This window comes from Hippopotamus amphibius, chromosome 1 (assembly GCF_030028045.1).
Source record: "Hippopotamus amphibius kiboko isolate mHipAmp2 chromosome 1, mHipAmp2.hap2, whole genome shotgun sequence".
In the NCBI taxonomy this organism is placed as follows: Eukaryota; Metazoa; Chordata; class Mammalia; order Artiodactyla; family Hippopotamidae; genus Hippopotamus; species Hippopotamus amphibius.
Genome location: NC_080186.1, coordinates 128,596,812 through 128,621,270, shown reverse-complemented (window position 1 = coordinate 128,621,270; position 24,459 = coordinate 128,596,812). Strand labels below are relative to the sequence as shown.

The following is a 24,459-nucleotide window of genomic DNA, read 5'->3' as shown; positions in this document are numbered from 1 at the left end:
TGTTTTATTTTAAGTCTTTATTAAATTTGTTACATGTTTTATGTCTGTTTTATGATTTGGTTCTTTGGCCACAAGGCATGTGGGATCTTAGCTCCCCTACCAGGGATGGAACCAGCACCCCCTGCATTGGAAGTCAAAGCCTTAACCACTGGACCGCCAGAGAAATCCTTCTGGTTTTGGTTCTTAGCCAAGGCTACTTTTAATTGTCACACCTTTATTTCCCCAAGGGTGGCAGCATCGTTGGGAGGTTGGTCTTTGAGGTCTGACTGTTGGTTCTTTTCTGGGAGCAGACAACAGTCAAGGGTCTCTGTGTGTGGCTGATCAGGGAATCTGGTTGCCTTTTTGTGTACGTTTACAACATACACTTACCAAGAAACTAATTTTCTAAATAGTTTTGACTCAGAACTTTCTTTTTGCACCACCTTGGGCATTTCATACTTAATAAACTTAGAGCCTCTGAAATTGACTAGACTCTCTCTTACATCCACCCAGCAGGCCCAAATCATCCTGCATTTCTACTTCATGGGGGATGGGCAGAGGGTGGGACCAGAGCCTGCCACCTGCCTTCTTGTAGACATCTGCCCTCCCTGGCCAGTCCAAGCCCTCAGAAAGGTCCACTCCCTGGATAGACCTGCCAACCTTCTCAGGACCCATCGGCAGACTGAAACATGGTCCCTGGGATGGTAGCAAGTGGGGTCCCTAGCCTGGGAACTCTGGAAAGCTGCCCCTCACGACACCATAGATAAGGCATTCCATGTAGCCGTGCTCAGAAAGTGTCCATTCCCACCGCCCGTTCAGCAGCAGAGGTAGCTAACACTCTCAAGGGGACTTTGGAAAAGATACCTCAGCCAGGAAGTGGCAGAGTTGAAGTTCAAGACCAGAGTTGAGTGCCCAGCTGATACTTTCGCTGCTGGCTGCCCTTGGCCTCAGCTCCTCCAGTTTAACATCCCTGGGGTGAGAGGGTTGAACGCACATTCCCAGGGAAGAACCAATGAGAGGTAACATTGCCCTCTAGTGGTGAGGGGGAAAGATTTCACTGACGAAATTAAGGATGCTTGGTCAGCTGTTTGACTGTCCTTAGAGACCAACTTCTCCCACCTGATAGCACAGATGATGCAACTAAGGTGCAGAGAACAGAAGGAACCTGGCCATTGTCACACAGCTAGTCCAGGCCAGTTGGTTAGCTAGAAAATGTGTTCCTGGGTTTTACTATGCTTGGTATTCAGGATACCCTAGGGAGAAAGACACAGTGCCTGGCTGTTAGAGGCTGATTTGTGTCCTCCCAAAATTCATGTGATGAAGTCCCAAATCCCAGTGCCTCGGAACTTAACAGTATTTATAGATAAAGTCTGTAAAGGGGTGATTAGGTTAAATTAAGGCTGATGTCCTTAGAAGAAGAGGAAGAGGCCCCGAGGGTTACACAAGCACAGGGGAAAGGCCATGCGAGGATACAGTGAGAGGCGATTTGCAAGCAAAGAAGAGAGGCTGCAAAAGAAACCAAACCTGCCGGCACCTTAATCTTGGACTTCTAGCCTCCAGAACTGTGAGAAAATTAATTTCTGTTGTTTAAGCCACCCCGTCTGTGATACTTTTGTTATGGCAGCCCTACCAACCTAATATGAGGAGACAGACGATGAATGAAAGATTAGGAATCATTAAAAGTGGAATATCACGAAGCCGTAGCACCAGTGCTGTGTAATAGGCGGACTGACTCTGGAGCATCAGGGGAGGGTGCCCAGAGAAATGCGAGTTACAGAGGCAAGGATGTAGGTGGAAGAGGGTGCCCCACGTGGGGCACCAAAGCCAGGGCAAAGGCCAGAGGCAGGAGAAAGCTGGTGTCTGAGGAACCGAGAGGAAGTAGCATCGGAGGGTGGGGAGCAATCAGCAGAGTCCTTGAGGGTGGCAGAGTCCCCCCGGCTCAAGGTTTATAGGCCAAGGTATGGATTCTGGTCTTTCTGCTGGGAGCCACGGGTGAGGGGCCAACTGGAAGTGGACATAGTGGACATGACTCCGCGGTCGGCCTCAGGTGGGGAGGGGAGAGAGGGGCGAGTTAGAAAGGTTAGTGGCAGTGGGCCCTGGGGTGATTTTGTTAGGCTAGGTTTTATTAGGCTCAGTTGGGGTTTATCTGGACGGCGGTTTGAGCACATTTAAATGCATTTGGGGAGAATCAGCAGAGAGGGAAGTGTGGAAGATGCAGGTGAGTAAACGGTTAAGAGCCCTGAGACACAGGAAGGGGCACCTGGTGTTTGATCCATTACCTGGGGCCTATAGGGTTTTCAGGCGCCCACAAAAAAAAATCTTTGAGTGCTAAAATGATTGGCTCCGACATTTTTTAGAAACTGCAGAATCAGGGAGGAAGGGAATACGGGGATATGTGTGTAAAAACAGATGACTGAACATGGTGTACCCCCCAAAAAATAATAAATAAATAAATTAAATTTTAAAAAAATTAAAATAAAGGTCTGGTTAACTAAAAAAAAACTGCAGAATCAAAATTAATATGTTTAATTAAATGTCTGCACAACAGGGTATTACGTCAATGTCTTTCATGATAATATTTAACTTTCATAAAGATGGAGTTGCATTTGAAAACAACCTGAGAGTTAGGTTTTTCTCACTTTGAAAAATATTCCTAACGAGCACCTTAGTGCTCCAGAAAAGAAAAAAAAAAAAAAGAAGAAAAAAAATCATAGTTAATCACAAGTTATCTTTAGCTAAGTAATTTTTAAAGAACTTTTTAATTATTTAAAATGTTTACAGCAAATATATATGTTTCACATGGGAAGTGAGTACATTTGAATATGTTTGTCTGGTACAGTATGTGGTGGAGCGTTCTAAAGAAGGACAGACTAGGGCCAGAGGAGACCTAAAAACCACCCCAGGGTGGGCCCAGAGCGTGTGACATGTGAGGAGCTGGCCTGGGAAAAAGGGAAGTTTTCAGGCGGGGGTTGGTGGAGAAGACTGGCAGGCCCCCCTCTGCTGGCTTTTTTGGTTGTCCGTGAAGTAGGAGATGAGTCGTCTTTTCTATCTGTGAGCAGAGAGGGGGAAGTGAGGTGAGGCGCAAAGAGAGAGGAATGTAAAGACTTGAAACTGCCATTTCAGCGAGTGGAGGAGGAGAAACCGCCGGAAAGTGTGGAGGACCCAGTTGAGGCTGGCCACCATGAGTAAGTGGTCCTGCCAGCCTGCCTAGTTGTGTCCTCAGGAGCGTAGTTTAACAGTCTGGAAGCAGGAACACCCTGGATTCACCCAGGGTTGGGGTTCAGTAGGGTGAGCAGGATGAAGAAGGGTCAAAGGAAGTGAGGAAGTTACCAGCACTTGAGTGCCTACATCGTGTGCAAGAATAGACACTCTTACATACACTGCTTCATCCATAAGGATCATTATATTGGTTACGATGCATTTGGCTGCAGTGGAGAGAAAAACTCAACTAACAATGGCCTAAAGGTGGTTGTTTATTTATTTAGGAGTCTGTAGGAAATTAGACCTAGGATTCCTTTGGAAGCTCCATAATATTCTCAGAGACCTGGGTTTTTTCTTCCCCTCTGTACCTTCCCTCAGCAAGTTAGGTTTCATTTGCAGCCTTGGACCTCACGTTTGCACTGTGGTCGCCCCAGCTCACAAATCATAGCTTCCTCACATGACAGCACTCTTTGTGGGAAGGGAGAAAAATACTTCCTAGGAGGCTAGCAGTCTTCTACCTGCATCCCCTGGGCCAGAACTGAGCCAGAGGCTTGCCCCTACACTGACACTGATCAACAGGAACCGGAAGGCTCCAATTAGCTCAGTTTTAAACCATGACTCCTCCCGAGGCTGGGCACATACCAAATAAATAAAGTTGGGGCTCTGTTAGCAAGAAAAACAGAGGGATGGCTGTTGGAGAGGCCGCCAACAGTGTCTGCCACAATCAGCATCCTCATTTCGCAGCTGAAGAAACAGGTTCAGGGAGGTGATGTGATGTGATGAAGGTCATACTAGGTCCAGAAATTGAGCCCAGATCTCTCTGATACCACTCTGCTGTGCCCTGTTCAGATCTTGCTGACTCTAAGGCCAGCTTTCTTTGCACATAACAATGGTTCCCAACTAGGATGTGAGGACGCTAGGGGTCCCTATAGTCCCTATAGGGAGTTGGAGAGAGGAGGGAACCTCCTGGGTATTTATTTCCAGCGTGAAAAAATTAATAAACAGAAACCTTAATTAAGTAGTCAGGAGACTGGAAGGCTCTCACACTCTGTGAGGATGATAGCAGAGCCCAACAGGAAGCAGAAGGATTCCTCTTCCTTCCTGACAAGGACTCATCCAGTGAAAAGCCATGGACTCTTTGTTCACTGAGGCCCTCCCAGCTTCCTTTTCCCCCTCTATAAAAGACTTCTCCTTCCCTTGCCATGCAAGGACTTGCACGTGGCTTTGCATGGTTGCAGGCCCCAAATTGTGATTCTCCACTCATCCTGAATAAACCCACCTTGGCTGGAGAAATATCTGGCAGTCTGTTTGTTTTAGGTCAACATTTTGGTGGCCTGTACAGGGGCCAGAGATGACCCCTGCTGGTTCCAGGACTGGTGAGCAAACAGATTGCCATACCCACAATCGAGCCCACTGTCACTCACTGCTTTTCTCGCCAACCCTGGACTTTGAAGGTATGTCCTTCTCCTGGATGAAGCTCACACCCTTTTTGCCTTTGAAGCTCTCCAGGCTTTTAGGGGTGGAGGGTGTCTACGTAAAGCTTTCAATTTTCTGGTTAAGGTCTTGTTCTGTAAGCAAGTACTTGTTTGGCACTTCAGTCTGATTTTTGAGATCAGAATGTTTCGATTGAAGCTGGCTGAGAAGCTGTGGGCCCATTCCTACGGGAACAAGAGCTGCTTCACAGAAACTGCCAGTTCAGCTATCAGCCCATTCCTTAGGAATACGGACTATTCTCTGGAAACTGACTTGAGGAAATCTTTGGCCTGGCTTCTCTGGGACCAAGCTGTTTCTTTAGAATTGGATGGTATCAGCTTGCAAGTTGTTTGCATTGAGTTGTTTGAGCTGTTTGAAAATTGTTCTTTTACACTAGAGAAACACCTGTAAGAAATGGGATATCAGTTATCCAAATATTTTGAGGGTATCCTCCCTATAGGGACTCTGAATGATTTTATGTTTAAAAACTGGATCATTCTTCACGCACATTTCAAAAAATGGACCAGCCTGACCCAAGGCAATCTAGAACATCAATGGCCATTCGGAGGAACTTTTGAAATCCCCAAACTTAATTTCCTTAAAACCAAATTGGACTGCAATGGCTCAAAAATTTCCAGAACTGAGTAGCATGCCTATTTCGATTGGTATTTTGAGGATTCCCAGTGTTATCAGGAGTCTAAAATTGCCTCTCTGCAAAATAAGATTTTAACATTAACTGACGCAAACAAAGAAAAACAAAATGGCTCCCAAAGCCTTGGTCTCCTCTTCCTTGGCTTCTTTGTCTCCCATTCTCTCCCTGGCACCATCTTATCTCTCTCCCTTGGTTCCTCACGTTCAGGCTCTTTTTCCAGCACCATCTTCCTCCTTCCCTTCTGGACCACCTACACCTCCTCTAAACCCTGAAGTCCCCCATGCTAAGTCTCTCACCAAACTTACCCTTTTCTCTGAAACTCTCCCTACCCCCTTTTCCTCTGAGCCTACCAAAATCTATCCCTTTAAAATTAAGCTTCCTGGGCTTCCCTGGTGGTGCAGTGGTTAAGAATCCACCTGCCAATATAGGGGACATGGGTTCCATCCCTTGTTGGGGAAGATCCCACATGCTGCGGAGCAACTGAGTGCATGCACCACAACTACTGAGCCTGCGCTCCGGAGCCCACAAGCCACAACTATTGAGCCCATGCATCACAACTACTGAAGCCTGCATGCCTAGAGCCTGTGCTCTGCAACAAGAGAAGCCACCTCAATGAGAAGCCCACACACAGCAACAAAGAGTAGCCCCTGCTCGCCACAACTAGAGAAAGCACATGCACAACAACAAAGACCCAATGCAGCCAATAAATAAATAAATAAATAAATAAATAAATAAATAAATTTATTTTTTAAAAATATTAAGCTTCCTGAGGATCTGGAGGCTAAACTCTTAATTTCCTATATTCCCTAGACTAAAATTAAACTGAGCCACAGTTAAAGATTTTCCCAAAGTAACTGAAGATCCTCACAGATTTGCTGAGGAATTTAATAGTATAGTCATTCAAATTTATTAACCTGGTTTCTCTGACTTAAATCAGCTAGTCCATATGCTTGTCAGTGAAGGCCAGGCCCAGCATTAGATTAAAAACCCTAATTGGGAATCATGAAAGGGCTCTTGAATTACAGCTGGGAGAGAAGCCCACTAATTTATTATATGATCAGGCTTGGACAATCACTAGGTGACTTCATCGAGCAATTTCTAGGGTTTTTCCAAAGCCTATTGATTGAGACAAAATTCAAGCTTGCCCACAAAAATCTGATGAATCTGTTCATGACTATTAAAATCAACTTCAGTTTATTTTTTAAGAAAATTCTCATCTTCCTTCAAATGTTGATTCCCCTGGATAACTTTTAACTCTATTAGTGGCCTGAACCAGGACTTTTCCCGTCTAATAAAAAGGACCAGGTTGAAGTGGGAAATTACGTCCACTCCAGACTTAGGTAAGCTGGCAAACCAGTTCTCACACTCTAGATGAGTCACCTAGAAGGAAGACCACCAAAATTCTTAATCTTCAACTCCACAAAGTTCCCTAAATAAAATCAACACCCTCCTAGTTTCTGCTATTATTGCAAAGAGCCAGAACATTGGAAAAGAGATTGTTATAGACTCAAGCACTTCAGGCACCATCAGCCCTCTAACCAGCCTTTCCAACTTCCTCCCAATTCTCAGTGTCAGCACTCCAAGGAACTACAGGGGCTCTTCCCAATCCTCCCTCTTCATCAGCCTGGAGAAACATGCCTCCAGATTTGGGATGGATCTCTTCCAGTCCTAACTGACCCTGCAGCCACACTCTCAGTGCTCAACACCACTGCTATAAAGCAGCCCCTGCCTCTAAGTACTAATACAGTTCAAGCAGTGGGGATCTCCTCAAGAGCTGCCTGTCTGTGAGCTGATTCCCTTATGTTTAGGCTCTTTGAAAGATATAAATCGTTTTCTCCTTAGTTCCTCTACCTCATCCGTTTCATAGGCCAAGACTTCTTACAGAAGCATCATGCCAGGGAATTCCCTGGAGGTCCAGTGGTTAGGACTCCGAGCTTCCACTTCAGGGCACCCAGGTTCACATGCTGCGTGGTACAGGGGAAGAAAGGGAAAAAAAAAGTATCATTCCAGAATTTCTTTCTCCCCCAAAAAAGGAGGTAATTCTAGAATTTGACAGTGGTCATCAAAGTCACCCACCATGTGAATTAAATGACCCTCTGACATCTTTTATTTGCTCCATCTCTGACAGTATGAGAACTGATTCTAGAAACATAGATCATTTGTCCCTATCAAATCAGCTACCATCCTCCTGTGGGCAAAATCGCCAACTGATGTTGACAAAATTCATAGCCCACCTCCCATCAAGATTCATGTAGACCCCTCAAAACCTCTGCCTAGAATTAATTAAGACCCTATAAGAAGTTCTTCAAGGCATAAGGCCCATAATAGTTACAAGGCTCAAGGCCTCATCATCCCTTGTAGTAGCCCAGTAACACTCCCATTTTACCAGTGAGAAAACCAAAAGGTCAAGGGTGGAGGTTTGTGCAGGACCTCAGAGCAACTAACAACTCTGTTATCCCTCCACACCCTGCTGTTCCTAAGCCTCATATGTTGCTAACATCCGTTCCCACCAGATGTACATTTTTTACTGTAATTGATTTATGCAGTGCATTCTGTAGTATTCTAGTTGATGGAGCTAGCTACCTACCTTTTTTTTTTTTTAAGAACTTTTATTGAGATACAGTTAACAGACAATAAACAGCATATATTTAGAGTGTACAAGTTGGTATCCCAATCTCCCAATTCATTCCCCCCCAACCCTCCCCACTTTCCCCACTTGGTGTCCATGTGTTTGTGTCTCTATTTCTGCCTTGCATTTCCTCTTTCATAGTTGTTAGCATTTGCCTTATGTATTGAGGTGCTCCTATATTGGGTGCATATATATTTATAATTGTTATCTCCTCTTCTTGGATGGATCCCTTGATCTTTATGTAGTGTCCTTTCTTGTCTCTTGTAACATTTTTGATTTTAAAGTCTATTTAACTGATATGACTACTGCTACTCCAGCTTTCTTTTGATTTTCATTTGCATGGAATATCTTTTTCCATCCCCTCACTTTCAGTCTGTATGTGTCCCTAGGTCTGAAGTGGGTCACTTGTAGACAGCATATATATGGGTCTGTGTCTTCTGGCTGGTGCATTTAGTACATTTACATTCACGGTAATTGTCGATATGTATGTTCCTATTACCATTTTCTTAATTGTTTTGTTGTTGTTTCTGTAGGTCCTTTTCTTCTGTTATGTTTCCTGCTTAGAGAAGTTCCTTTAACATTTGTTGTAGGGCTGGTTTGGTGGTGCTGAATTCTCTTAGCTTGTCTGTAAAGCTTTTGATTTCTCCATCAAATCTGAATGAGATCCTTGCTGGGTAGAATATTCCTGGTTGTAGGTTCTTCCCTTTCATCACTTGAAATATATCATGCCACTCCCTTCTGGCTTGCAGAGTTTCTGCTGAGAAATCAGCTGTTACCCTGATGGGAGTTCCCTTGTATGTTATTTGTTGTTTTTCCATTGTTGCTTTTAATAACATTTCTCTCTCTTTAATTTTTGTCAACTTGACTAATATATGTCTTGGCGTGTTTCTCCTTGGATTTATCCTGCCTGGGACTCTCTGTGCTTCCTGGACTTGGGGAGCTATTTCCTTTCCCATGTTAGGGAAGTTTTCAACTATAATCTCTTCCAATATTTTCTCAGGTCCTTTCTCCCTCTCGTCTCCTTCTGGGACCCCTATAATGCGAATGTTGGTGTGTTTAACATTGTCCCAGAGGTCTCTTAGGCTGTCTTCAGTTCTTTTCATTCTTTTTTCTTTATTCTTTTCTGCATCAATGATTTTCACCATTCTGTCTTCCAGGTCACTTATTCGCCCTTCTGCCTCAGTTAATCTGCTATTGGTTCCTTCTAGTGTATTTTTCATTTCTGTTATTATGTTGCATATCTCTGTTTGTTTGCTCTTTAATTCTTCTAGGTCTTTGGTAAACTTTTTATCTTTGCATCCAGTCTTTTTTCAAAGTCCTGAATCATCTTCACCATCATTATTCTGAATTCTTTTTCTGGAAGGGTGCCTATCTCCTCTTCATTTAATTGTTTTTCTGGGGCTTTATCCTGTCCCTTCATCTGGTACAAAGTCCTCTGCTTTTTCATTTTCTCTGTCTTTCTGTGGCTGTGGTTTTCAGTTCCACAAGATGAAATACTGCTGATACTGCTTGATTCTGCTGTCTGCCCTCTTGTGGAGGAAGCTATCTAGGAGCCTCCTGTGTGCTTCCTAATAGGAGGGACTGACGGTGGGTAGGGCTGGGTGGGTGGAGCTCAGTAAAGCTTTAATCTGCTTGTCTGCTAATGGGTGGGGCTGTGTTCACACCTTGTTGGTTGTTTAGCCTGAGGCCACCTAGCGCTGGAGCCCACAGGCTCTTTGGTGGGGCTAATGGCAGACTCTGGGAGGGCTCACGCCAATGAGCACTTCCCAAAACCCCTGCTGCCAGTGCCCCTGCCTCCTCAGTGAGCCACAGCTGCCCCCCCACCTCTGCAGGCAACCCTCCAACACCAGCAGGTAGGTCTGGTTCAGTGTCTTATGGGGTCACTGCTCCTTCCCCCTGGGTCCTGGTGAGCACACTTTTTTGTGTGCCCTCCAAGAGTGGCATCTCTGTTTCCCCCAGTCCTGTGGAGGTCCTGCAATCAAATCCCGCTGGCTTTCAGAGTCTGATTCTCTGGGGATTCCTCCTCCCATTGCTGGACTCCCAGGTTGGGAAGCCTGATGTAGGGCTCAGAACCCTCACTTTAGTGGGTGGACTTCTGCAGTATAACTGTTCTCCAGTTTGTGAGTCCCCCTCCCAGCATTTATGGGATTTGATTTTAACAGGATTGCGCCCCTCCTACCATCTCACTGAGGCTTCTCCTTTGTCTCTGGATGTGGGGTGTCTTTTTTGGTGAGTTCCAGTGTCTTTCTGTCAATAATTGTTCAGTAGTTAGTTGTAATTCTGGTGCTCTTGCAAGAGGGAGTGAGAGCACATCCTCCTACTCCGCCATTTTCTAGCTACCTACCTTTTTGCCTTTACTCGGGAAGAAGAACAATTCACCTGGACAGTAATGTCTCAATGCTTTTCTGAGAGTCCTTATTTCTTGCAAATCCTAAAAGCTGATTTGGATGATATAAAGTTCCCTAGAGGTTCTACTTTGTTGCAATATGTAGATGATTTGCTTCTTTTCTTTCTCAAGCTTTCTCATAGAAGGACAGCATCCACTTGCCAAAGCTTTTAACCTTCAAGGGACTGAAGGTCGCCAAAGAAAAAGTGCAGTTTGCCCAAACCCAGGTTTGATATTTAGGACACCTGACATCAGAACAAGAGCTACACTCAGATCCAGATAGACTTCATGGTGTCCTAAGTTTCCCCAAACTCAAAACTAAGTGCCCACTGGGAGGTTTTCTTGGGCTAGTTGGTTATTGCCAAAATTGGATTTTAAATTTCTTATGGCCAAACCTCTATAATATTTTACTAAACATAACCTGGACCCAGTTTTATGAGAAGAACCAGACAATATAGTTTCCAAGGCCTTAAAGGAGAGTTTGATGAACCCACCTGCTCTTGGGCATGGCAATCATCAGATTCCCTTTCTCCTTTTTGTATGTGGAAAGGAAAAGAATTTTGGGGATATTCACCCAAAAACATGGGACCACCATTGACTCTTAGGGTATTATAGCCAGCAGCTGGGCCCTGTGGCATAGGGATACCCTACTTGCCTTAGAGCCATTACAGCCACTGCCTTTTTGGTTGAGGCCACCAAGAAGATCATTGTGGGATCTCCTTTAACCATCTTTGTACCTCATGCAGTAGAAGCCTTCCTGAATTCTCATCACACTCAACTTTTCTCAGTCAGCCGCCTCCCCTCCTATGAAGTCCTTTTGTTAACTGTTCCTCACATAACTCTGTTATGCTGTGATAACTTTTAACCCTGCTACTTTTCTCCCCTCCAACACATATGAGAGACTTCAGAGCCAAACTCTTGAATTTCGCTTCTTTTTCAGAAGAAAAGTCTGATAAAATGAGTGGACCTAGGTTCCAGCGACTGGTAAAAGGGGATCGAGGATATTTAAAGTACGGTTTTGCAATCACACGTACGTGGTGCAAACCATACCCCAGCTGCATCATTTATTGACTCTGTGATCCTGGGGAGCCACTTCCTCTCTCCAGGCTTCAGTTTTCTCTTTTAGGAGGTGGAGAGAAGCTGACAAGTTGGCAGGTAGCACAAGCCAGTCCCAGGTCAGGGGGATACCTGAAAGTCACAGGGAAGTTGGCAGATCTGTGGTTACCAGAAGAGGGCCAGGCTAGGATGTGGACAATGGCAGCCCAGAGCAGAAGGGGACTGAGTCCCATCAGAGTTTTCAGATAGATACAGCCTTTCTTCTTCCCCACCTTGCCTGGGGCAGATCTTGGCCAGCCCTACAGCTGTCACCATACCACTACTACAGGCTGAGAAGGCACTGGCTGGGGTGCTTTAGAGCCTCTGCGTGGAGGGGGTCAAAAACAACTACAGGGCAGTGAACTGATCTGTACCTGAGCCTCTCTTCCGCCACTCCTCTTCCCCCTCCTGATACCCTAGGCACTAGGTTATGGCAACCATGGGTGGCAGCGTCGAGTAAGAGTCTGACCTGGACAGAGAGAGGTACAGGGAGGTTCTTCAGGGATGCAGTTGTCTGCTCAGGACAGCATTAGCCAGTAGGTATAGACTGTACACCAGAGTCTCCTTCTCAACTCACCAGGAAAAGTTCAAGCTACACTTGGGCTTTGTCCCCTCCCCCAGGCACTCAGTCCTGGCCCCAAAGAAATAGGAGCTCACAGGGCCAGATAAGAGACAGCTGAGGAACACACACCCAACAAGAGAAAGATAACATACAGGACAACCTTATCCAGACACAGTGGAATTCATGGACTAGGCAGGACAGGAAATGAAAATACACATTTTAAGTATTATTCTAAAAAGGAATAGGGAGGATTGGTGAAATATGAAGGAGGAACAAGAAGTTATACAGAAGAACCAACTATAGAGTCAGACGTGAAAAATGTAGATGAAATAAAGACCCCAAAGGCTGGCATGACTAGCAGAGTGGGTATAGCCAAAGACCAACTAAGCAAGTATTGAGATTAGGATCATGTTGAGAAAATCTGCTGAAAAGCACGAAGGTAGATATTTTTACATGGTGCCCCAGTACACACATTACACCCATACACACACACTTAAAAGTTTCATGAAAGGGTGTTATTTTCCACTGTATTCCACTATATACTGTAATTTCCACTGTGTGTGTATATATATATACATGTATATTTGCTATAAATTGATTTCACAATTTACCAATGGTCTTAAACTACAGTTTGAAACACAAGACTAGAGTCATACTCTTAGGCTCTCTTGCTAAGCCTTACTTCTCTCCAGAGAAGTGATTTCTGTGAATGGGGAATTTGGGAGAAGGCAGTAGGTATGCTCAACCAGCTGCTTCTGGGCTCTTCTACCCTGCCCATCCGTAGAGAGGGTGGGTCAGGATGCTCTCCACCTGCTGGGGAGGGGGCTGGCCCTGTAAGGTTGCTAGACAGTTTCTGTTCTCACTGCAGTGCCTACCCCTTTCTGACTGTTTGGTTCCTCTGCCATACTGGCTGTTAATGTCCTTAATGTAACTCCCGCCCTCGCTCAATGTGTTGTGTCACTGATCTGCTGGGTAGTCCACCTGCTTCAGGGGAAAGTATTAGCAAGTCTATTTTGGCCCCACATCTAAGCCACTTTCTCCAATCCAGCATTTATTGACAACAAAGATGACATGTTTCTCCCCATTTGAGCATCTTCTCTGTCTTATTTCTCCATTAGTTCTAAGTTTGGGGAGAGGAAGCATTCTTTATTAACCTGCTGTTACGGATTGAATGGTGGTATCCCCCCCAAAATACATTCTGTTGATGTCCTAACCCCCAATGTAATAGTGATAGTATTTGGAGGTGGTGTTCTTGGGAAGTAATTTAATTTAGATGAGGTCAAGAGGGTGGGGCTCCACCACAAATTAGCATCCACATAAGAAGAGGAAGAGCAAGCAGAGCTCTCTCTCTCTGCCGTGTGCGGACACAGTGAGAAGGTGGCTGCCTGTGAGCCAAGAAGGCCCTCGCAGGGAACTGAATCTGCTGACACCTTGATCTTGGGCTTCCCAGCCTCCAGAACTGTGAGAAATAAATTCCTGTTGCTTTTCACCCAGTCTGTGGTATTTTGTTATGACAGCCCAAGAAGATTAAAACATCTGCTAAGATTTTTAACAGTTAACATTTACATTTAACATTAACAGTGTTAAATGGTGCCAGGAGGTCAAACAAGATAAGAACTAAGATGCCACCAAGGAATTTACCAACAAGGGGTTTGTTAGAGACCCTGATGAGAACAGCTTCTTCGGGTGGGTGGGTGGAGGAACAGGAAATGTACATTATCCGGAAGTGGGGCTGAAATGGAAAAGAGAGGTAGTAGCCAGAGGCAGAATAAACAGGAGAGAGCTGAGCATACCTGGGGGTGACTAGTCCTCCCTCACCTGTAAGGTGGCTTGGGGTGGTTTACAGTAAAAACATACCCATTGACCCCACAGTTCCTCACCGGGCCCTCCTCTTAAGTACCCCAGGCCCGCTTCTTCTGCTTTTCCTCCTTGTGCTACACCTGGAAACTTGGCAGTCACTGGGGATCAGGGAGGACAAAGTGATCAGGTCTAAACACTGACTCTTGGCCCTGCCTGCTTCATCAGGATGCCAAGGGACCCCAAGAGAGCAGAACCCCTGGGAACCAGGCAGCAGCCAAGGGAGGGTAGAACATACTAAGAGTCGGGACCTGGGTTCCAGTCGTGCTTCTGCCACTCCGTAACCTGCCATCCCACAGGATTCCTCTCCGAGACCGTGAGGAATGCCCAGGAAACAGATGGCTCGGGTTTGAAGGCAGGCTGCACCAACGCACTAAGGTGAGACTTGGGCCTCGGTTTCCCCTTCGAAGAGGCACTGTTTTAAGGGATAACCTAGAACAGCCGTGAGCTACCCCCTTGGCACACAGCAAGTGCTCGGTAGATGCCAACATCTCAGCCTCTTGTCCCGCCCAGGCACGGCCTCTGCCCCGACACCGCACCCTGCCGAGTGCGCGGGAGGTCCCCGGAGCCCGGCTCCCGCCGCGGGGGCGCGGGTGGCCTGTCGCGACAGCGGCGGTGCATTGTGGGGCTTGTAGTGCGGGGCTGGGCTGGGCTGGGCTGGGCTGGGCTGGGCTGGGCTGGGCTGGGTGGGCGCGGCCGAGGCAGGCGCAGCGGGGCCATCTTCGGCAGGCCGGCTGGCTCGGCCCGTGCAGCCCGCGCCCGCGTCCGTCGCCCGGCCCGATGGCGCCGCGGCCGCTGAGCCCCTTGGTGCTGGCGCTGGGTGGCGCGGCGGCCGTGCTCGGCTCGGTGCTCTTCATCCTCTGGAAGACCTACTGTGGCCGCGGCCGGGAGCGGCGCTGCGGCGGGGGCGAGGCCTGGTGGGGCGCGGAGCCCGCGCGCCTTCCGGAGTGGGACGAGTGGGACGTGAGTGCCTGGAGGGGGTCGGCGCCTCCGCGCGCGCAGCCGGGGGCCGTGACCGCGGGTCGGGAGCCCGCAGGCCTCGCGCGGCGGGCGGCCGGGGTCCCGGAACCGAGGAACTGGGGCGCCGTCTGGGGGGGCGTGCGCTGCGCCGCGCCGCCGCGGGCCTGGGGCTTCCTCGCGGGCCCCGGGCTTCCTCGTGGGCCCCGAGCTCTGCCGGGCCCGGGCCGGCTCCCGCTCGCGCCTGCGCCGTGCGCGCGGGCCGGGGATGCCGGGAGACGCCCTCCCCCCCTCCCCCGGTTCCTGTGCGCGTCCCCCGGATGCGCGGGTTCCCGCCGCCTTGGGATACGCGGATTGTCAGTCTGAGCGGGCTGAGGCTCCTCGAGGGGAGGGGACTTGCCCGAGGCCACTCAGGGAAAGCCAGAAGAGCGGGTTTGGGGATTCAGGACTCCACAGGCAGCGCTCGTCCCTTTGCACCGGAGCGGGCCTGGCTGCCCCTTGACGGCGCGAGGGCGGCGATGGGCGCTTCGGGCCTTCGGTCTTCCCTAGGGAAGGGTCAGGCGGGAGGGGGCCGACCGCAGCCTGACCCGTGCCCCACAGCCCGAGGACGAGGAGGACGAGGAGCCGGCGCTGGAGGAGCTGGAGCAGCGCGAGGTGCTGGTGCTGGGACTGGATGGCTCTGGGAAGAGCACGTTTCTGCGCGTGCTGGCCGGGAAGCCACCGCTGGAAGGCCACATCCCCACCTGGGGCTTCAACTCCGTGCGGCTGCCCACCAAGGACTTCGAGGTGGACCTGCTGGAGAGTGAGCAGACCGCCCCCCCACCCAACACCCTCCACCCTCCACCCAACACCCTCCACACTCCCCATCATCTCAGCGGAACCCAAGCCGAGACTTTTTATCAAAGCAGGACACGCCCCTGTAGAAAATCCTTCCCACTGCCTCCCTGGGGCAAAGGGTATATATAGTACAAGCTCTGTACTCGGGCACAGTCGCCCCTGTCCCTCACCCCTACTGCAGCCCACATGCCTAACACTGAGATACTAGCAGCTCAAGTTTCCAGTATGCCAAGCACTTGACAGACATCACTTTAAACACCCTCCCGACAACTCCGTAAAACCGGAAAGTTATTACCTTCATTACATATGTTGTACATGAGGAAAGGAGGCCCAGAAAGTTAAATAATTTATCCGAGTTCATGCAGCTTGCCAATCTGCTAATGCAGACTGTCTGGCTCTGGGCTCTGCATGTTAAGCACCAGGTACATTGCTTGTTTCGGAAAGGTACTTGCTGTTTTCTTTCTTATCTTCTGTGTTTTGCACGCACTGTTCCCCTAGTCTGGAAAGCCCTTGGTAAACTCCTCTTCATCCTTCAGGATTCAGGTCAAACATGATATCCCTCTGAAGCCTTTTCTGACCCCCAGGCTAGGTTAAGAGCTCCTCCTCTGGGCTTCCCTTCTGCTGCATTGTTTGCCATATACCAGCCTGTGTCCCTGACTAGGCATCTGGGGCACAGATAAATCTGATCCAGCTCTGGCCCCTAGGGCCCAGCCCCAATCAGGTACCTGGGAGAGCTTGTTGAATGAGTGATCAGAGAGGGTCTGAGGAGCCCCCTGCTCTCAGTGTTAGGCTTCTTGGGATCTTGGGAGAGGATGGGAGAGAGGGTATTGAGAGGGTAGCAGTACTTAACCAGCTGTGTCCAGCCACAGACTCAGAGGGGAGAGACGGGTAGACTTCCTGCCAGCCAGAGAACTCAGATCAGAAAGACTAGGTGGGCTTAGTTAAGTGCTAAAGTGACGCTATCCGACATTGAGGGCCTGGCTGTTGCCTTGAATGGGCCCAGTTCCTCTGGTCTCAGGGCCTTGCCAGCTAGCCTTCCCTGGCTACATCTTTCCTCCCTGATTGTAGCAAACATTGATATTCACCTGGGATTCAGTCCTCTCAACAAGCTTTTCCTGTCTCCATCTCTTGTGCCAGGGACACAGAAAATTCAAGTGAGGCTTCTGCCCTTGAGGCCCACTCTATCTGACCTCCTCCCTCAACCCTGGAAGAAGGGGTTTGGTGTTTTTATGTTACCGAAGGGTCGGACCAGTTAACATCCAAGCTCAATAAGGTCACTCAACTCAGATTCAAACCCAGATCTCCCATTCAAGTCCTAGGGCTTTCCCCTTCCACAGCACTCACTTTGCTGTGGTCTCCTACAGTGCTTGGCCTGGAACCCGGCTGAGAATGAGCCCTTTGTGGATCTTTGATGACTTCTCCCTTCCCCCTACCTCCTATATCCATTTTATTAGCTAGTTTTCAGCTTTATCCTCCCAACAGAGTCTGCATCTGTCCACTTCTCCCCACCTCCATTTCTGCCTGCTTGGTCCAAGCCACCGTCACCTGTCAGTACTACAGCAGTCTCCTTGCAGGTCTTCCTACTTCCACTTCTGTCCTCAATGTCAGCCAGTGATATCTTTCACAAACCCATATCTGTGTTGGGTCTTTGTTGCTACACGCGGGCTTTCTCTAGTTGCGGCAAGCGGGGGCCACTCTTTGTTGCAGTGCGTGGGCTTCTCATTGCGGTGGCTTCTCTTGTTGTGGAGCACAGGCTCTAGGCACGCAGGCTTCAGTAGTTGCGGCACATGGGCTCAGTGGTTGTAGCACACAGGCTTAGTTGCTCCACGGCATGTGGGATCTTCCCGGACCGGGGATCGAACCCGTGTCCCTTGCATTAGCACCGGATTCTTAACCGGCAGGTGGATTCTTAACCACTGCGCCATCAGGGAAGTCCCAGATCATGTCATTCTTGCTTAAAACATTTAAGGGGCTCCCCACAGCCTCACTGTGCCCTTCCAGGCCCTGTGTGGTCCAGCCCTGGCCGGCCTTGTTGGTCATGGCTTGCTCCTCCTCCTCTGGCAGCACCTCAGCCGCCCTGGTCACCTTCCGTTTCTTGACCACATGGGTCTTGCTCTGCCTGCTGCCTGTAATGCTCTTCTCTGCCTCTTCTCGTGACTGGCTCCTTATCATCCCAGACTCAGCTCGCACGTCCCCTCCTTAGACCACCTTCCCAGACCACCCAGTCTAAAGCCACCAGCACGCACAGCCCCCCACACTGCCCCCCCTTTCACTTTTTCTGTTTTATTTCCTTTCTTTGTGGAATGTGTTTCTGTGTTACTGCTGTGTGGGTCCTGGTTACGGAGGGAGCTCCTTGAGAGCAGGGCCCCTGCCTGCCTTGCTCACCTCTGTATCCCCAGCACCCAGATCAGTGCTTGGCACCTAGTAAGCACTCAGTATATACTTGTTGAGTGCCTGCTATGTGCCAGGCATTGTGCTGAGGGCTTTGGGGGGATCCAGAGAGAAACAGCTCTAACTCTCAAAGAGCTTAGAGTCCACAAGTGTCAGAAGTATAACCAGAAACACTAGGATGCAGGGTGACCAGTGGGGGACTTTGCAGAGGGACAGAGAGGAACAGGAATGCAGCCCAGATTGGGGGTGCTACTTGGGCAGCCACGTGGTGGCAGGATTGAATATGGCATTGCCAAGAAAAGAAAATGGGGCAAGCAGACTGAACAAGAGAAGCTGAACGGAGAGTGGCTATGCACAGGCAGACCAGGGGGTTCTGGCTGCCGACCGCAGCCGCCACTGACCCAGGAGGAAGCTGGGAATTGGGAGGACGCAAGGCCCCCCAGGAGAGAGAACCAGAGGGTACTATTTATTCAGCACATACTATCCACCAGTCCCCTGAAAGGGGCATTGCGTATAGTACCTTTGGGTTTCGCTGCAACCTGTTAGAAGACGGATGCTCGGAGGTAGCAACCTGCTCAGGGAGACCTAGCTGTCAGAGCTAGAGTTAAACCCAGGTCTGACTGGCTCTGGAACCTGTGGACTTCCCCTTGCTCCTGCCTGGTGGAGCCTTGGAGGCTGGATGTGGGGCGGGGGCGGGCTGTATGCAGAGAGCCAGGGCCCAGGGAGGCTCTGAGCTGGCCCCTGGCCTCTCCCCAGTCGGTGGCAGCCAGAATCTGCGCTTCTACTGGAAGGAGTTTGTGAATGAAGTAGACGTGCTGGTGTTCATGGTGGACGCGGCTGACCGGCTGCGGCTGCCCTGGGCCCGACAGGAGCTGCACAAGCTGCTGGACAAGGACCCTGACCTGCCTGTCGTCGTGGTGGCCAACAAGCAGGTGAGGGTCTTGGGAGGCTGGCTCACGCCAGTTGGGCTTGATCCACAGATGCCTGGGCAGGGACAGGGAGCGCTGGAGAGGGACTCGGGCCCAGGCCCATGACCCGCGACGCTCGGCTGAGATGCTGTCCCCCGCCTCTGCTACCTGTGCCCTTTCCTCTTCCTAACCCTCATCCTCTCTCTGCCTTCCTCTTTGCATCCCTGTCACTTGTCATCCTGGAGAAATGAGAAGAATAATTATTAAGTGTCCACTATATCCCAGGTGTGGTTTTGAATAACATTTCATATCACGCTTCTATTCACCCTACAAAATATGAGATACTGTTTCCACTCTACAGATGGGGAATCTGAAGCTCAGAGATTTTGTACACCTTGAAAATAGTAAGATTGGAATGTCTACCTCCAAAGGCTGCACATTTTCCACTTCTATATCCTTATGATTTCTGACTCTGGATCAGAGAGCTACAGCTGGGAAGTGATAAGAAGTGGAGCAGATGAGATAAGAATAATAACTAACATTTATTGTGTGCTTACAGCGTGCTAAGCACCCAGTAATCATGACGTCCCTCTAGGCTCACAAAAACCGCACTATAGGCCTTGCTGTTAGCCCAGAGTTACAGCTGGTATGTGGCAAAGCCAGGACTTGAGCTCAGATCTTCCTCAAAGTTCCTGCGCTTCACTCTACACTGTACCTCTCCTGGCCCGGCTACTCTTGACCTCACACCCTTAAGGTGCCATTCTCAATACCAGGGGAGACTCTGCCACAGTATAGAGTCCTGTCATGTTTCACGTGGCCAGTGCCCATGGGCCTGAGGGCTGTGGGGCCTGTTTCCAGCCTGGCTTGGAGAGAGACTGTCCATCTTTGACTTCAGGATTCCCTGCCTATCAGGAAGTACTTGACAGTCATTTATAAATAAGGTAGCCATATGTCCTGGTCGGCCTAGGACAGGCCCATTTATGCCTGTTGCTCTGGTGTAACTATTAATAGTACCCACTTTGAGTCTTAGAAGTACCCCAGTTTGGACAATGAGTCACAGCCTCGTCTTATATATAAACTATAATTTGTAGTGATTTTGAACCTACAAGAGATGACACCTGGGGTCCCAGCATTCTATGAATTGCTCCAAGAAGAATCATTTTAATCTTGGGCCAGGCTTGAAATTAAAATGTACCATCACCAGCCATGTTGTGTAGTGGCCTCTTTTTTCCCTCAGTGGGTTTCTGGGAATCTAAGGGAGGTGAGGCCCTTGTCTGGAAGTGATCCTCCTGTAAGATGTCTCCACCACTGAGTGTAGGAAACTGAGCTAGGATTCCTATAAAGGTCATAAACTTGGTCATCAAGCCAACCTGGGTTTGAAACCTGGGTCTGCCACTTATCACTGTTTCCTTGGCTAAATGGCTTCACCCCCCTGGACCCATTGCCTCATCAGTTGTGTGGACTGTGAAAACTAAATAAAACAGTGCCTACCACAGTGCCTGACAGCACTAGGGAAAGTGCTGTTTCTTAGCACAGTGGCTGTGGATAAGAAAGACAGGGTGGAAAGAGGTTGATACCAAGGAAAGTCAGAGATGAGGAAGAGTTAAACCAAGCGGTGGAGCGAGGACTTAGGCCCCAGCGTTTTCCTGGGGAGCCGAAGAACAGTTTACTTCACAGATGACAAGGGGGGTTGTTGGGAAACACTGTCAGTCCTGCCTGACATCTCTGTTTCATTCCAGGACCTGAGCGAGGCCATGAGTATGGTGGAGCTGCAGCAGGAGCTGGGCCTGCAGGCTGTTGACAGCCAGCGGGAAGTTTTCCTCTTGGCAGCCAGCATCGCCCCTGCAGGAGCTGGCTTTGAAAATCCTGGCACCGTGCACATCTGGAGACTGCTCCTGGAGCTTCTCTCCTAGGCTGGCGCCCACCTGCTCACCAGCCAGCCCTGGGGGCCCCAGTTCTGCTCCTCCTCTTCTTCATCCCCAGCCTGGACCTGGGGCACAGGCCACGTGGCAGCACTTCCCTCTCCCCTCCTCGCCCTCTCAAGAGCAGGACCTGGACAAGGCCAGGAACCATATGGAAGCCTTCCTGGTGAGCTAGCCATGAGGCTGAAGTGGGGAGGTGGGTGAGGCCGAGGATGGGAGAGGACAATGTCTCGCTCATTCTGGGCTGGGAGTGGATCCCACTTTCCCCAGGGAAGGCAGACCTGTACAGTGAGCTGCTCAGCAGGCTCAGTTCTCCCCGCCCTGAAGGTCGCAGTGGTTGAGGACCAGTGTAGGTGTCCAAAGTAGGCCCAGTCTAGACCGTTCCCTCCTGGTGACTTCTCACCCTTCTCCTGTGGGCAGGTTGTGAGCAGTGCGCCGTGAGCTCAGACCCCCAGTCCTGCATTACCCTCCAACCCCAGCTGGCTTGTGGCCTTGTGCAGTCCCTGCCTCTCTGGCCTCAGGGCCCTCCTTTTTAAAGAGAGGTGATTTCTATGGCTTTTTCCTAAGTCAGAGATGTATTTCCCAGCCGTGAAGATAAGAAGCTCAAGGACAAACCTAAAGATCCTAGCAAGGAGCTTTCTGAAACCTCCCCTGCTTCCCCGAGGTTGACGCCTGGCCCGCCAGCCTCTTGACTACAGACTAAGTGGTATTCAGCCCCCTAATCAGAAAAACTGAAAGTTTCCCCCCACCCCACCCCCAAAATCTGGAGACAGAAGCTGCTGCTCCTACACGAAGTGTGCCAGTGCCCATGTTTACATAAGTCTGGGGAAGGAAGGAGCCCGCCTGTGTCCCTGGGAAGAGGACTGTCAGCGGAGCAGGATGTCGGCCTCCGAGCTGCATTTAATTATTTATTTATTTATAAAAGGAACAGACCAGCGTTTTAGGCTCTGTTTCTAGGTGCTGTTATCAAAACCCCAGATTATCTTGGAAAATTTGGATCTTTGAGGAAAATAACTGGAATCACGAATGACAGTGTGATGAGCTACGTGTGTCGGGGAGACAGAGCTCTCACTCCCCCAACCCTCTGTGGCTGTAATTGATGTCATAATACTTCACGATGATCCACATGAACTTGAACTCCCCCATTTGGCCCAGTATGTCAAAGCAACACAAACTCTGTGTAGGTAACATCTCTGGGAGAGGCAATTTCATCACAGTTATGCAGGTAAAAAGAAATGAGAATTAGCAGACCAACCAAGAGAGTAGCCTTGGGTACACCACTCAGCCTTTCCAGACCTGCTGATGGCCCAGCTAAGGCAAAGCTGGACAATTTCTGGTGTCCTCTCCAGTACACATTCCATGATTCTCTTGTTTCCAGTGATCAGCCGGTTTAAGGACTGTCTCTGTATTGACACTTCTCTTTAGTGCAGGCAAAAGAAGGAGTCTTTTGTCTGTCAGGGGCCACTGAACACTTAACAGCCACAAATGGGCTTTTTTTTAGAGGCGATATCCTAGTCAGTTTGCTTTTTAATTGAGAAGAGAGATTATGTGCCTTTGTTTCATCTGACATTTACTCAGTGTGCTGCAGTTCCATGCTGTGGCTGGTGCAAGAGGGGCAGGCCGGGAAGGTGGGCTGTAGGTGTCTCAGAATAGAATCACTTTCTTTGAAATTCTGATTAACTTTCTGCATTAAGAAGTGATTTGACTGATTTTATTTTAAACATTTCGGGAATGTCTTGGGTTTTAGAGTAGCCTTTCACATTCTGCTGACACTTTTTTATTTTGCCATTGGAAGGTTGAGAGACTTGACTTCTCTGTTCTATGAACTCCACCTCGTCCTTTAGTACTTGAAAGTTACCTTTGGAGCCAGCATTGTTGAGGGGGGCACCCTTTTCTACTAATTATGATCTGCCTTTGGTCTATTGAATATCACTATGTAGTACAATTTTTTAAAGTCCCCACTGTGGGGAGGTGAACTTGAATAGAGTTTAACTATATGTACTTGAGCAACTTTCAAAGACCACTCTCAGAACTGACAGGTCCCAGTGGCACACCAGAAGACACCACTGAGGAGGGCTGAAGGTCTGGGCTGCCACTCCCCTGGTACTTGTAGAGTGTTCTGTTGGCCAGTGGATGTGCCTCACGCCTGGGGCTGACAGCAGCACTCCTCTGGTGGGGCTGCTGGCCTGTCCTGCTGGCAGGGTACCAAACAGTTATTCATCTGCTCGGGTTCCTACCAGGACCAGACTGGGCAAAGTGGGGGAAAGGCCTTTCTTAAGAACAGCTAACTGCCTGGCCTTGTGGTGCTCTTACCTAGTTGTTCCTGAATGTGACTTTGGTTCAGGAGCCTAGATAACTGCTTTTGGGAACCAGTCGTTACCTGGAGCTGTTATCTCAAAGTGAGGTTCCTGACTAGTCTAGGTGACACTGCGCTCTCCCCACTGTCCTGACTCTTCCTTGAGCTTGGGAATAGGGAGTGAATGGCTGGGCAGCTCTCATATTCTAAGGAATATCACACAGTGCCCACTTCACATGGGAAGAAGCTTTCCGCATCTACTTGCCAGCTGAACCTGTGCCTGGATCAGTTACCCTGGCACTGGGGGCTTCTGTTCTTAAGAGTTATTTAAATGAAACCATGGCTTCTGACCTGCTGCTATCCCTCTGAAGAGAGGCCAGCCTGGCCCAGAGCTTGGATGCATGGATGGTCTGGGCAAGAGGGCTCTTGAGGCTGCTGGGATCACCACCTTGGACTGGCTGCCTATCCGAAGAAGCGTTCCCGGGCACCTCTTGGCGCCCAGAACTGCCCGTTGTAAGCTTGTGCCAACGCAGTGGTGTTCAGCTGTAAGGCCTGGGGAGGAAGTGAAGTCTGTCCATCATGGCCTCCCAATCCTCTGCAGAGAAGTGCTGATGAAAAATCTCAACTCTAGCCTGTCTGAATGAAGCCCCAGGTTCTCCAGAAAAATGTTTCCACTTGCCTTTGGAAAACATTTTGTTCTTATGCTAGTTTAGTAGCAACTGCCAGCATCTTGAACCGGCTGCTGAAACTCACCGGTGGTGTCCATCCCTGTCCTCGTGCTGCTGCCCCAGACCTCAGACCTTGGTAGTCTGAGCAGTCTGCCTCTCACCTTTGCTGTCTGCTCACACGTCCTCCAAGTCCCTTCTTATAACTATGAAAAGGGGAACCTCCAACTTTTCCTGCTGCCTCTAGGAGATAGGCCCCTGAATGGACAAGGGGAAGATTGCCATCAAAGATCTGAAGTAAAGGAGCCTTGCGGTCCCAGCCCATGCCCTGTGAACCCAGACCCACAAACTGCATAAAATGGAGTGTTGGTGGCTGTTTTGAGGTATACAATAAATGCCAAAAATTTGGATATGGTTTCATATAAATTCTGGTTTTGAGAAACGTGTTTGGTGTTTACAGTCCTGTGAAGGGCAGCTATGGCGCGTGGTCCCAGCACACTTTCTGTGACACAGTGTGTGAAACAGCAAGTCCCAGTCCCCTGGCACTTCAGTCCACATGGGGGTGGGGTGGTAAGAAACATCAGCTTTGGCCTAACTCAGTACCTTCGGGAAGGTACCCAAACCCTTCCTTGGGAGTTCTAGCTGTCAG

The 24,459-nt window shown here is 49.3% G+C and overlaps 1 protein-coding gene across 1 annotated transcript; it reads left to right on the top strand.

Moving 5' to 3' along the window:
* The first annotated feature begins 14,539 nt into the window (after window positions 1–14,539).
* Window positions 14,540–24,237, top strand: ARL10 (ADP ribosylation factor like GTPase 10). The gene is made up of 4 exons (XM_057728632.1): window positions 14,540–14,797; window positions 15,392–15,593; window positions 18,776–18,951; window positions 20,667–24,237. The coding sequence occupies exons 1-4, from the start codon at window positions 14,615–14,617 to the stop codon at window positions 20,838–20,840; spliced, it is 735 nt and encodes a 244-aa protein (XP_057584615.1). The 5' UTR covers window positions 14,540–14,614; the 3' UTR covers window positions 20,841–24,237.
* Window positions 24,238–24,459: the final 222 nt, after the last annotated feature.